This window comes from Sciurus carolinensis, chromosome 3 (assembly GCF_902686445.1).
Source record: "Sciurus carolinensis chromosome 3, mSciCar1.2, whole genome shotgun sequence".
Taxonomy (NCBI): domain Eukaryota; kingdom Metazoa; phylum Chordata; class Mammalia; order Rodentia; family Sciuridae; genus Sciurus; species Sciurus carolinensis.
This window is the reverse complement of record NC_062215.1, coordinates 19,821,117-19,835,700: the sequence shown is the minus strand read 5'-3', so window position 1 is coordinate 19,835,700 and position 14,584 is coordinate 19,821,117. Positions and strand designations below refer to the sequence as shown.

The window sequence follows — 14,584 nt, the reverse complement described above, 5'->3', positions numbered from 1 at the left end:
GCTGTCAGTGCATGGCCTTCATTTTTACTTCAGTTTTCTCAGGCCTCATTATTTTGGGAATTTCTTATTCTCCATATCCATTACCATCCCTCCTTCTTTACTTGCTCTCAATTTTTCCAGAGAATCTAGGAGTTAGTTGAAGCAAGGAGGGACAGCAATTAGGGCTAGATCCTTAGCTCGAGGCTTATGTCCCTTCCCTCCTCAAACAGTCTTTCTTTACTGCTGAGACAGGACAAAAGAAAAATGAACCTTTTCTAATTATTTCAACCACATTATTTTATAGTTTATTTTATTCTCTTTTTTATGAACATACATATATATATATATATATATATAGAAAAAAAACTAAAAAATACACCGAGTGGATAAAACTGATAAATTTGGTAAAGTTGCAGGTTACTAAATCAACAAACAAAAATCAGTAACATATTTATACACCAATAACAAGACTGCTAAGAAAGAAATCATGAAAGCAATTCCAGCCACATTTTGAAAGCTTCCTTCTCTTGCGTCTGCCACTGCTACACCCCATCAACCAAGATTAACTCCTTACAGGAAGGATCTACATTTGACAGAAAGAACAGTTCCTAACTGCAAGAATGGTTTTGGCACCATCAAAGGATAGCTTGGTCAGGGTAAAAGAGTCTACCATCTGTTCATGTGGAAACAGGATATTTCCTGGTGGGGACAACTTCTTTGTGGATGGGGGCTTAAGGAAGAGGGAGGAGAGGAAGAGGCTGGGATTCTCATAAAGATTCTAGAGCTTCTTTTGATTTTGGTAGGAGGTAGGCCCTGGGGTGGCAGAAGGCAGGGAGTGAGTGGGAATCTCTTAGCTCTTTGCAGTGAAGCAAATACCTTCAGGTGTTTTTCTGTGGACAAAATGTCCAACCTTTCCTGAGAACCAGGCTCCCGCCGCCTGGTCAACAGATGCACAGTTCAAGGTCCTGAAGCTGAACTTTCTCACTGCACAGAGATAAGTCAGCCATTTTCAATGGCTAACAATGATTAATCCACCTGTTTTCCCCAACATGTTTTTCTAGCACATGAGCTGGGTCACTCACTCTGAAGGTGACAGCAGTTGAACTGGCCAGTTTCTACCATCCACCACTACACACCTCCCCCGTTGATTACTTAATTGGAAATCAAAAAAAAACATTCAAAAGATACAAAAAAAATTTTTTTAAGTGACGCAGTACATCTTACTATTTGAGACATAACCCTTCAGAGAATCTACTCTGCTGCTCAGATGAAGTCATGGATTGAAGCTGGGTTTCATACTCTGACTAATATGTTGATAAGACCCATTCTAGTGTGCTAATAACTAGCCAAAAGAATCCAGAGCTCCAGCCAGAAGAGAAGATGCAGCTGTAGATAAAATCAGACTTTCTCTTTTATAATGAATGCAATTGGGGGATGGTAAATGCAGTACATTATGGCTCCTTCCCCTCTCTGCTTTCCTGTCGGTAAATAAACATGAGTGAATGAGTCAACCGTGTTCTGAGAGAAGGTGTTGGCCAGGACCCTGGAACCTGCTGTCCTTATTTAACAGAAAACCAGACTATACTTTTTGGCACCTTTCTTTCATGTTCTTCCCAAACCAAAACCTCAATGCCTCTGAATTTCTATTTGTGGAGAAAATGCTCAGGGAGCACCCTACTTGTATACCTAACAGAGGATCCCAAGTAATTTTCCCTTCTTGTTGCTTCCCAAATTTAGCTGATATTTTCTCAGAGGACATTAATAAGTCTAGAGTGTTCCCCAACGAGGACAAGTAATAGGGAACACTTTGATTTTTTGTACAAATGAATTTGTTTTTGTTTTTGTTTTTTGTTTTTTTTGGTACCAGGGATTGAGCTCAGGGGCACTGAACCACCGAGCCATATCCCCAGTCCTTTTTTATTTTGGGTCGGGGTCTCACTAGGTTACTTACAGCCTCACTAAGTTGCTGAGGCTGGCTTGGAACCTGTGATTCTCCTGCCTCAGCCTCTGGGATTACAGGCGTGGGCCACTGTGCCTGGGTGAGATTCATTTTCAATATAGAGCTCCCCCAGTTTACATGGTTGTATAAATGTCTGGCTTCCCTGCCCAACTAGACTATCAAAGTCCCAGAGGACAACCAGGATTTAACTTTGAATTCCTGAGAGGGAGGCACAATGTTTTACTTGGGAAATGTTGGTAAAATTAAACTGGAGAATTTCTTGAAGGCGAGGGTGACAGGGATTTTCTCTCTGGAGATAGCTTTTGTTTGTTTTTGCAATGCTGGGGGTTGAACCTAGGGCCTCACAAATGCTAGGCAAGTGCTCCACTACTGAGCTACACCCCCAGCCCTGAAATAGTTCTTTTAATGAGTAGATTCTTAGGAAAATCCCCAGCAACCCAAATGCTTTGTCCACCTTATTCACCTCACATATCCGCAAGATCTTTGAAGATCCACAGTTTCTCTCTTCATCGGTTTCCCAGCAGGCTCAGGTTCTATGGGGCCTCAACCTCTTTGTTCACATGATTATTAAAAAAAAAAAAAAAAAAAAAAAAAAAAAATGCTGGTGAAAGCAAAATAAAAAGGCTAGAAGGTCAAAAGGAGGGGGTCTAAGCAAATAGTCCCATGATGTAATCCACCACTGTTCCTGCCGGGTGGGAAGCCTGCCACAGATTTTCCCACTGTCTCTGCATGCCCAGAATGGGTTATCAGGCCCCATTAGGACTCCTTATCAGCTTGCGCATTCTCCCTGAGGTTCCTCAGAAGACAGGGCTCTCCCCTTGCTCCCCATATGCTAGGCACATGACAGAATCCCTCCTGACCTAGAGGTCCTGGCTCAACAGCTTTACAGAGACCCAGACAGTGGCCTTTGGATATTTTATCAGAAGATCTGCCCTATTTGCCCTCAACTTACCTCAGACTGCAGAAATTCCAGTCCCAGGGAGGACAATTATAGTCACTCAATACTTTCTAGGAAGACGTATCTAGCAGAAGGAAGGGGCTCTGCCGAGGCCCACTACCTGTAGCCCCACAGCTCTAACAATGCAGGGTGCCATGCCCACCCCCCACACTGCCAAGCACAGGCTTCCTTTGCAGCCTACTCAAGACCACCACCATTTTCACCTGCTCTCCAGGTTAGATTGTGGCAAGATAAGTTTGCTTGGACCAGCAGAGACAATATGGTCAAGGACAATTGAAGTCTGCTTGAGCTAGTGGGGTACCCCAGGGGTGGCAATGAGGCACCAGATTATACCTCCAGGACGATGATTACATAATTTCCAACGTGGAGTGCTGTCAGTCTTTGCTACAGACTAATGAGCTCTGAGTTTGTTTTCATTGTCCCCAGCTTACCCCTTACTTGTCAGTATGAATTTACTGATGGGAAATTCAGGTGAGTTTTAAAAGTTTTATTACTACTGGCTCTTATCATTGAAAATGCATGAATCCATCACCCAATTCACTCCTCAGCTCCTTTCTGAGTCCTAAGTTGCACAGTGCAAGTTTTGGGGGCCTTTTGTATGCTCATTATATAAACAGATAAAAAGAAGCTTAAGATACTGGAGCCCAGTCTCAAAAAATAGCTAAACATTCTAACTTTTTCTCCAGAATCCCTAGCTACCAATTTGCTGGTGTTCTTATTTAGGGTCATGTACTTACCTTGTTGTTACATGAACATACATTCATTCTATTGTTTCAACTTGTGTGTTAAACCAAAATAAGAACAACAACAAAAAACCCTGAAATAACCAATCAATAAATGTGCTAAGGAACTGAATAGGCACTTCACAGAAGAAGAAATATGAATGGTCAACATTTACATGAAAAAATGTTCAACATCACTAGCAGTTAGATAAATGCAAATTAAAACTACATTGAGATTTCATCTCACTCCAGTCAGAATGGCAATTATCAAGAATACAAGTAACAATAAATGTTGCCAAGGGGGTGGAGAAAAAGATACATACGGGGCTGGGGATATAGCTTAGTTGGTAGAGTGCTTGCCTCACAAGCACAAGGCCCTGGGTTCAAATCCCCAGCACAGCAAAAAAAAAAAAAAAAAAAAATACACTGCAAATTGGTACAACCACTCTGGAAAGCAGTATGGAGATTTCTCAGAAAACTTGGAAAGGAACCAGTTATCCCACTCCTCAGCATATACCCAAAGGACTTAAAATCAGCATACTAAAGTGATACAGCCACATCAATGTTTAAAGCTCAATTCATAATAGCTAAGCTATGAATAAAAGAAAACATAGTACATATATAAATAGTACATATATAAAATGGAATATTACTCAACAAGAAAGAATAATGAAATTATGGCATTTGCCAGTAAATGGATGGAACTGGAGACCATCATGCTAAAAAAACAAAGGTGGATGCTGACCCATAATAGTCAAGGGGGTCAGGGGAGGGAGGAGTAGAGGTTCATCAGCTTGGACAAGGGAGAGTCGGGGGTAGGGAGGTGGGTTGGGAATGGGAAAGACAGCAGAATGAATCAGACATCACTTTGCTATATTCATATATGAATACACAACCAGTGTAATTCTACCATGTACATATGCTCCATGCATGTGTGATATGTCAAAATACATTCTTCTGTCAGGCATAACTAAAAATAACAAATTAAAAACTCCAAAAGGTCTTAACTTTAAGTTCATTCAATGAATTAATGACTACATTTTTTTAAAATTGTTCGTTTCTGACTCTAAGAGATATAGAACTGATACTGGAAAGAGCTGATCTCCCAAACTGGAGGCAAACCCAGACCCTAAGGAAGTCAAGGAAGGACCAACAAAGTCACAGTTCCCAGGACAACAGAACTTACTACTATATATTTTTATATTAACAACTTGAAACTTGAGTAACTGGAGCACCAAAACTTTTATTTGTCCCTAAATAAGTACAGTTGCAGACTTAGAAAATCAGACTCCTTTGCAAGAACCATGGTGGAGTTAGACTCTGTCCTGAGTCTCTGGCCTGGTTTCAGGAACCAGGAGGGCAGCACCTTGCACCGTCAAGCAGCATGCCCAAGTTAATAATTGGCCTTGCCAATGGCCGATCAGGCTGCTTTTGTGTGCTTGTTTTGCTATTTTACGTAAATCACCCTGAACATGTTTGTATCAACCTACATGCACCTTTGGTGGTGATGCACCTTTGATCAATAGATTTTAGACAAAAGTGGTTTTTAAGTCCAAAGATCAGGGCTGGGTTGACTGCAGACTGGATACAGGGCATATAAAACTAGGGCAAGGCGCAGACTGATAGCAGAGCAATCACCACCAAGCCTGAGCTAACTGCACCGGCTCTGCTGACAGCTTCCTAAGGAGCCAGGGGAATGAGGATGGAGGAAGGAATGAATGTTCTCCATGACTTTGGGATCCAGTCAACTCGCTACCTCCAGGTGAATTACCAAGACTCCCAGGACTGGTTCATCTTAGTGTCTGTGATTGCTGACCTCCGGAATGCCTTCTATGTCCTTTTCCCCATCTGGTTCCATCTTCGAGAAAACGTGGGCATCAAACTCCTCTGGGTTGCTGTGATTGGAGACTGGCTCAACCTCGTCTTTAAGTGGTAAGGACCATGAGGAGAGATGGGCAAAGACAGAGGCTGGCATTCTCTCTGGAAATATCTCCATCAGATTTGCATTCCCCATGCTATTCAGGAAGCCACACGCTTCTCCCCTCTTGACTTGGGATTCTCTGCATAGAGAAGGAAGACAGAAAATCTTGCCAGGGAGTTGGAAATACTGGAAAGCCTATTTCATAGGAATTGAAGGTGTTGATGGACAGTTGAATTTCATGAAAATTCTGAGTTACAGGCTTTAAAAAGCAAAGAAGCACAGTTTCATTACTTCAAGTCAAAATAGATAAGATAGATGTAGGAAAGAGGACAGATGATGTATAGAAAAAGGAAACAAATGCTTTTTGTATGGAGTAGTGAAAAGTAATCCAGGGAACTGAGCTCCAACCTTGTTCTGCCACCTACCAGCTATATGTCCTTAGCAACTTCTATCAATTCTCTGAGCTTCTGTTTTGTAACCTATACACTTAAGTTATCTCCAGAATCTTAATAATAATAGACATAGTTAACATTTTTTAAACAGTGTGTCCTGGGCCATGTGCTGGTCTGTGCAATAGTTACTACTATGTTACAGAAGAGACTGAGGCACTGAGTTTACTGGTAGGACCAAGTGGTTAGTGAATGTCAAAACCAGGACTGAAGCCCAAAGCAGGCTGGTTCAGAGGCAACGTTCTTAAAAACTGTGTATTATCCAAAGCTGATATACTGACTCTCAGGGGTCAGGGGGAGTCCCAATTTTAACATTTGCCAGAATTTACCAGTGAGCTACACCCACAGCCCCTAGTGATTCTTAAGATCTATTTCAGCTCTGATATTCTTTTTTACTTAAAAATTTTTTAGTTGTAAATGGACACAGTACATTTATTTCTATGTGATGCTGAGGATCAAACCCAGTGCCTCACATGTATCAATGGAGTGCTTGACCCCTGAGCCCCAACCTGAGGCCAAATAATTGTTTTGTTTATTTATTTTTAATGCAGTGCTAAGAATCGAACCCAGGACCTCACACATACTAGGCAAGTGCTCTGCCACTGAGCCACAGCCCCAGCTCCTCAGCTCTGATATTCTTTGACCTACTCAATTAAAGTCCTTTAGAGAAGGAAAAAAATATTAGGTTCCCGTGCCCAAGCATATTAATGAGATTCTTGAAACCTGTATTAGAAGCTACTAAATTTTATCTGTAACTTCCATAATTCAGCAGCATGACCCTTAAAAATATAAAGATTAAGATTTATCTCAACATCTGATCTCATGATTCTTTCCTTGTCAGTAGAGGTAAAAGTTATTGATGAACCCTAATTTCAGTAAGAAATCACTGTTCCACCATCACCAGGAAAGGGAAGCATTCTGAGGACCTTTGACTTTTGTTTCCACAGTGAAAACCATATGCGGTCCTTTTAAAGAGGAAGTGTTTTGTCTAAAATATTCTGTTTCAAACCAGAGAGGATACAGAGCAACCTTACAGAGACCAATTCTGATGGGAATGAAGTCCAGGTCTCTGGCCTCATGGAGGGGCTTGTCCTTGAGGCTGAGGCGCATTCTCAGATGTCAAAGGAAATGCAAGACTCGCTAAGGCCTGAAGAAAAACAGGGAGTCTGCAGTATAGATTCAAGTCCAAGTTGTAAAACATAGTTCTGTATGCATCCTTCCAAATAAACGTCTTCTGAAGGTTTAAAAGAAAGAAAGAAAAATAATGTTCACTTTAATTAATTGCAATTAATATGGATTTCCAGATCTTGGGTTTGCTTGTTTGTTTATTTATTTATTTAAGAAACAGTCTTGCTATATTGTTCAGACTATCCTGAACTCCTGTACTTAAACCATGTTTCTGCCTCCTGAGTACTAGGACATAGGCATGCCACCAGGACCAATCTCTATATTCACTTATGTTTGAATAGACAATATATTAAAATGGCTCAAATTTCAAATTATCCAAAGGATGTGTCAAAAAAACTCTCTGCCTCTGGGCCTCTCCCCAGTCACCCGGGGTCCCCTTTCTGGAGGTAACTCACGGATGTCCTCAAACCTCTTTCTCTTCTTGAAAGTGTAGATTTTGAGCTGGGCACAAGCCCATAATCCCAGCTACTTGGGAGGCTGAAGCAGGAAGATCACAAGTTTGAGACCAGCCTCAGCAACTTAGCCAGGCCCTACACAACTGACACCCTGTCTCAAAATAAATAAATAAATAAATAATAAATAAACAAAATAAAAAAGAAAGAAAGGAAAAGGAAAGTGCAGACTTTGGTTAAAAGCATGCACTGAGTAACTCCAGATGCTGGTTTTGCTTTTCCACAGGATTCTCTTTGGACAGCGTCCATACTGGTGGGTCCTGGACACCGACTACTACAGCAACACTTCCGTACCACTGATAAAGCAGTTCCCAGTCACCTGTGAGACTGGACCAGGTGAGAGTCCCAGGCACTATAGAGACAGCAAATGGGTAAATCTTGTTCACCATAGACACCTATCAGCAGCCCTCCTGAATGAAGCTGACCTTGAAGGTTCACAGGGAGAGTTATTACTTTACGCTTTGGTCACAGTCTTCAATATGGTACAACTCCATTTTAATTCACTTCAGGAAGGCCTTCCTGAATAACATGATACTGTCACTTTAGAAATCTGTGTGATGTTTCCAGGACCCGAGTTTCTAGTCCAAGAGAGGCACAGGAACTCCCATGGGAAAAGAACTTGTAAGAGTAACTGTGCCATGCCCCTTTGTCCAGAGAGGGGAATGTGATAGAAGCCTGAGTCCTTGCCTGTCTTTCCCAACAGCCTGGCCCAGTCAACACGTTTCCCTGAGCTGACCATCTAATCTCAACCTCCCACTCTGCTTGCCTGCATTTTATTGGTTACAGACATGAATTTTTTTTTTTTTCAGAGCTGGGGACTGAACATTTTAGGCAAGTGCTCTGCCACTAAGCTACACTCCACTCCAGCCCCAGACATGAATTATTATTATTATTATTTTTTTTTTTTTTGGGTGCTGGGGAGCGAACCCAGGGCCTTGTGCTTACAAGGCAAGCACTCTACCGACTGAGCTCTCTCCCCAGCCCCAGACATGAATTATTAAATCAAATGATAGATTTAATTTTTTAGTTTATAGTAGGAATATCCAACTCTATCCCTGCCCTCAGAGACCCTTTCCCTGGCCCCATACTGGGAAATGACCCTAGGTTATTTGCTCTCACAGACCATTAATCCACTTTAGAGCATATTCACTCATTCAGCTGTGATTTACTGAGCACCTATTATGTTCCAGACACTGTTCTAGGTGCCAGGGGCACCTTTGTTAGTGAACAAAACAGAAACAAGATCCCTGCCCTTATAAGGTTGAAATTTGAATGGGGGGGTGCAACATACAAAAATCATAATAAATACTTAAAGTATATAGGATATTAGAAGGTGATCATTTACATGAAAATTAAAAAAGACCGCTTAACCCATAAGATTCCCTGCAAAGCTGACTCACATGGAGACAAGCAAGCAGGAGTTTAGGGACTTTATGGAGCAATACTTGTAGAGGGGAAGGGACAGGCCAACCTGGCAAATGGAAAATTCCAGTGATTCAGTCTCAACCAACCCCACACGAAGCTGTGGGGTGGCTCTTCAGGGTTGCCCTGAGTGGGTTAAGGGGGCCAGGACTTCATGACTTGATATAGGCCAGTTGTTGGGTACAGGTTGCCCCTAGGGAAGGGGTTGATCAAGGTGACTCTCTTCACCTTTGCCTCTAGAAAGGTGAGAGATAAGGACCATGTGCAACTACACTCTCCTCAGCCAGGACATAAGCCCTTCGGTCACATCTGGATAGCACATCTCAGGGCCCTTTATTCCTCATGGTAGGAGAATCATGAATAGGAACTGGTTGCAGTGTTAAATAGAGTGGCCAGAGTAGGACTCATCAAAAGGAGAGATCTGACTCAAGACTTGAAGGAGGCAGGGGAGTTGGATGGGGAAAGTTCTGGAGGAAAAGCTGTCTGGTCAGAGGGGATAGCAAGGCCAAGGGCCTCTTGTGGGAGCACATCTAGTCTGTTTAAAGGACAGTCACGAGGCCAGCATGACCAGAGCAGAGGGGGCAAGGAACAGGTAGAAGAGGAGTGGCAGGCAGAGCAGTGTGTAATTGCACACCTGGTGTGCTGATTCCTTGTGTAATCTCCAGACATACACAGCCACAAAAGAAGGGAACGTCTCTGGAGAGCCGTGCACAATGCTAGGTATATGGTAGGAGTTCAACAGATATTTGTTAAATAAATGAATTGTAGATAAGTGAGTGGACGGTTGGATGCATGGACAGACGGGTAGATGAATGGAAGGATGGACGGGAAGATGTCTGGGGTGTTGGGGAGATCATGTCTCTGGCAGTCTCTCGGTTGGAGACATTTTCATCATTAGTATATTTGTCTCTTTCCTGCCCTTTAGGAAGTCCTTCTGGTCATGCCATGGGTACAGCAGGTGTGTACTATGTGATGGTCACATCTACCCTCTCTATCTTTCGGGGAAAGGAAAAGCCAACATACAGATTTAGGTAAGAACTCACTACCCTGGCCTGAGTGGCAGAAGGCAGGAGGTGGCTCTCTCTGTAGCGGAGACACCATTTACTTTACCTCACATTCCCCCAAGCCCATTCGCACACCTTGGGTTGGCACTGAGAAAAACTGTGGTGCTTCTGCTAAGGGTGAACAACAGAGTCACAGACTGTTAGGTATGGAAGGAACCCACCAGTGCAACCTTTGCTTTGCAGACAAGCCCATGAAGCCTAACATCAATGAAGGCGCTTCTAAAAATCAGGTAGTAGAGCTGGGCACAGTGGTGCATGCCTGTAATCCCAGGGGCTCGGGAGGCTGAGGCAGGAGGATTGCCTTAAGCAATTTAGTGAGATGCTGTCTCAAAATAAAAAATAAAACGGACTGGGGATGTGGCTTAGTGGTGAAGCATCCTTGGGTTCAAGCCCTGACCACCACCCCACCCGAAAAAAAGATCAGACAGTGGGACTGGTGTGTAGCTCAGTGATATAGCAAGTGTTTAACATGTGCGAGGCTCTAGGTTTGATCCCCAGAACCCCAAAAAATCAAGTAATGAGTTAACAGAAGGGATTAACTAAAAATCCATTTCTGTACTAACCATAGAGTTGCTCCATCTGGGTTAAACAAACAGATATAAAAACAGTCAAACTGTGCAAATCCTTATTTATGAAACAAATCAAATTGGTTGGTTAAAATTCATTAAAGCAAAGTTTCACCTCTTACCACAAACATCTTTGCGCCTTTGAGAAGGGGCTGCAACCTACAAAAATTCCACTGATGGAATTTGTCGGCTCCACCATTCGCCCGGGGGTTGTTTTCTTTGCTGAAGGATCCACGTCTGGGTTCTATTATGGCTCCCCCTTCCGTTGCAGGTGCCTGAACGTCATTTTGTGGTTGGGATTCTGGGCTGTGCAACTGAATGTCTGTCTGTCACGAATCTACCTTGCTGCTCATTTCCCCCACCAGGTTGTGGCAGGAGTCTTATCAGGTATCAGCTGCTCCAACTTCCTCCTTCCCTTCTACCCATCCCATCCCGTATTCCCTAATCGGTTCAAATTCCCAGCATTGCAACCAGATTCTTTGTATTCTCATTGCTGTTAGCATTTCAGTAGTTTGAAAGTCAAGAGTGGCTAGCCTAGTATGATGGCATATGCCTATAATCCCAGCAACTCAGGAGGTTGAGGCAAGAGGATTGCAAGTTTGAGGCCAACCTGGGTAACTTAGTGAGACCTTGTCTTAAAAAATAGAAAGGGTTGGGGGACTGGAGGGATAGCTCAGTTCATAGAGTGCTTGCCTGTCAAGCACAAGGCCCTGGGTTCAATCCCCAGCAATGCAAAAATAAATAAATAAATAAATAAATAAATAATAGAAAGGGTTGTGGTGTAGCTCAGTGATAGAGTACTCCCAAGTTCAATCTCCAATTTGGGGAGAGGTGGAGGGGAAGAAAGAAAACCAAGTGTGGCTATTTGAAATAATTTCTATAGTTCTCCCACATCTACACAAGTATGTTCCAGAAAGGTTGCAAAACATCAAGTTAACCCACCCAATTGAATTAGCTTGAAATTTCTTAGCTTTTTACATTCTTTATTTCTTACTGAGCTTCAATTGGAAAGGGCTCCTAATTTTGTTTTCAGGGCATCTATCAAATTTAGCAAATAAATACAGTGTCCTAGGCTAATTCTTTATTTAAATACATTCATTTGCAAACCCTAACAGATACCTTCATCTGATCTCATAGGTTCAGGGTTTTGTATATCCACATTTTTCTTAGATCAAATTAATAAGAGGCAGAAAAAAATTAGGGTAGCTGTAAGGAAGAATTTCTTCATTTCTGTGGCTGATACAGAATATAAGACCTTAAGGAAATTAAGGAATTTCCCCTAAGAGCAGAACATAGTAGCCAATAAAAATACTGAGGAGGGACATAATAGTTTCATGGTAACCTTAAAAGCAACACAGTAATTAGCAGTGGATCCTGTGCCTGATGAAGAATCTGGAAACCATGTCACATGAAAAATCTGGGGATTGGGATGCAGCTCAGTGGTAGAGAACTTGCCTGGCATGTGCAAGGCCCTGAGTTCAATCCCCAGTACTATGAATAGAAATGATAAGTCAAGACAAGACCTGGGAATGTTTAGGTTAGAGAGGGAAATAACTGTCTTCAAATGTGTGACAGAGTGACTAGATTCACAATTTACTAACTCCTGTGGAAAGACTTGAGACGAACAGGTAGAATTAGAGGGAGATAGATGTCAGCTGAGCACAAGGAAGAACTATGTAGCAATTAAATACATTCAAAGACCAAATGAGCTGTTTTAGTAAAAGTGAGTTGTCCATCGTGAGAGTGTCCCAGGAGAACCCTCTGATCTGGAATCAATGATTTAATTCCACAATGCTAGGATGGATGGCATGCTACCCATTGCTCCTGATCCATGTCTAGTGAAAGTCCAGAATCTTCTCCATTTCTCACAGTCATTCTTTGTCCTGCTCAGGCATTGCTGTTGCTGAAACTTTCCGCCACATCCGGAGCATCTACAATGCCAGTCTCAAGAAATATTTTCTCATTACCTTCTTCCTGTTCAGCTTCGCCATTGGATTTTACTTGGTGCTAAAGGGGCTGGGGGTGGACCTCCTGTGGACTCTGGAGAAAGCCAAAAGATGGTGTGAGAGGCCAGAATGGGTCCACATTGACACTACGCCTTTTGCCAGCCTCCTCAAGAACCTGGGGACCCTCTTCGGCCTGGGGCTGGCTCTCAACTCCAGCATGTACAGGGAGAGCTGCAGAGGGAGTCTCAGCAAGTGGCTCCCGTTCCGCCTCAGCTGCATCGTGACCTCCCTCTTTCTCCTGCACTTCTTTGACTCTCTGAAACCCCCATCCCAAATTGAGCTGATCTTCTATGCATTGTCCTTCTGCAAGAGTATGACAGTGCCCTTGGCATCTGTCAGTCTCATTCCCTACTGTATTGCCCGTGTCCTGGGCCAACCGCACAAGAAGTCCTTGTAAAGCATGTGGAGGAGTCTTCAGTATTTAAATTCAGTGACTTGTGCCAAGGTGGAACTAAGGTCTTCTACCAGCCCATTTTGAGGCTGGAGGTGTTAAAGTCAGCTCAGGTGACCCTCTTCCCCTTTCTCAATCCTGATTGTATTGGATGGTGTTTTTTGAAAAGCTAATGAGGCCATTTGAGAAAGCCTTGACTGTTAGAAGTTGGGTCATTCTGGATTTCTCTGTTCTTCTGTAAGAAATACAAAAGCAAGATTTCCAGTAGGGAAGTTCACAAGCCCAGGCCAAAATCCCAACTGAGCATTTTCTACCTGTGTTCATCCCTCCCATGAAAAGGAGAAAGGACCACATGGATTTGATAGAGGAAAAGGGATGAATCAAGGAGGATTTCTTAGTATCTTACATATTGTGCAAACTACATGCCAAGCAATGTCTAAATGACTTCAAATATGTTTGAATATTTTTAGATATGGCCCTCTCAATAGTGGTAGACCAACTCAAAGTATACTTAACAGGTGATGAGTGGGAGAACTGTTTTGGGTATTTTTCTATTCCAAATACATGGTCATTGTATTGACTTAGATTTCTAAATGACTGCAATGACTAAGATGTTGTCCCAGGTCAGAACATTCAGGCAGAGTTGATTTCTCTTTATCACATTACATCTTCTTCCTTATTAGCCCAACTTTACTTTCCCCAGAATTTTCCACTCACTCCCCATCCTCACATGCCTAAAGGGTGACTCTTTGATAGTATTTTGTATGTTGCAGGTAAGCTCTAAGATCTTGGGTGAAATGGCAAGGAAAGGGCCAGAATTCCTCTCTCCAGAAGGTCACTCCGATGTTACTTTCGATTCCTGGAGAGTAAATATGACTCCTTTCTATGTCCCAAGCCAACCAAGAGCACTTTCTTAGAGGAAAAGTCAACTCCTTCATGCCTATTCTCCAGTCTCTGCTGACTTAAAGGGTATGTCCTCAAAAACAAACAAACAAACAAAACAACAACAACAACAAAACCCTGAAGCCTATTTATTTGAGACTCTTTGTTTTTGCTACTACTTATTTAGAGTACCATATGTTATCATTCATGCCAACCATCCTGCTCTTAACATCTTTGAAAAGAAAAAAAATATGTATGTGCAGTATTTTATTAAAATGACATTTTATTTAAGAATGAAGTCCTCTTGAAGCTGGGTGGGGTGGCGCACACACCTATAATCCCAACTACTCAGAAGGTTGAGGCAGGAGGATCATGAGTTCAAGGCCAGCCTGGGCAACTTAGCAAAACTGTGCCTCAAAATGAAAAGGGCTGGGGATGTGGCTCAGTGGTAGAGAGACCCTGGGTTCAATCCCCAGTAATGTTAAAAAAAAAAAAAAAATCTTGTTGATTACTATATTGTAGATGCAATGTGATCTGAAGGATCTAATTCTGACCCAGTTAAATTTCTAGAGCTTTCTGTTTTCTAATCAAATAATTTGGTTTCTCTGTGCCTGTGCTTTCACT

At 42.4% G+C, this 14,584-nt stretch overlaps 1 protein-coding gene across 1 annotated transcript; it reads left to right on the top strand.

Moving 5' to 3' along the window:
* Positions 1–5,221: 5,221 nt before the first annotated feature.
* On the top strand, positions 5,222–14,091 carry G6pc1 (glucose-6-phosphatase catalytic subunit 1). Its single transcript, XM_047543595.1, has 5 exons — positions 5,222–5,551; positions 7,856–7,965; positions 9,977–10,082; positions 10,953–11,068; positions 12,573–14,091. The coding sequence occupies exons 1-5, from the start codon at positions 5,316–5,318 to the stop codon at positions 13,082–13,084; spliced, it is 1,080 nt and encodes a 359-aa protein (XP_047399551.1). The 5' UTR covers positions 5,222–5,315; the 3' UTR covers positions 13,085–14,091.
* The last annotated feature ends 493 nt before the right edge of the window (positions 14,092–14,584 follow it).

Bases quoted from the DNA above. Each gene is read 5' to 3' on its own strand.
- G6pc1 (XM_047543595.1), top strand. From the start codon at position 5,316: ATGAGGATGGAGGAAGGAATGAATGTTCTCCATGACTTTGGGATCCAG. The intron at 7,966-9,976 runs GTGAGAGTCCCA...CCTGCCCTTTAG, and splicing joins CACCTGTGAGACTGGACCAG to GAAGTCCTTCTGGTCATGCC. The intron at 11,069-12,572 runs GTATCAGCTGCT...TGTCCTGCTCAG, and splicing joins TGTGGCAGGAGTCTTATCAG to GCATTGCTGTTGCTGAAACT.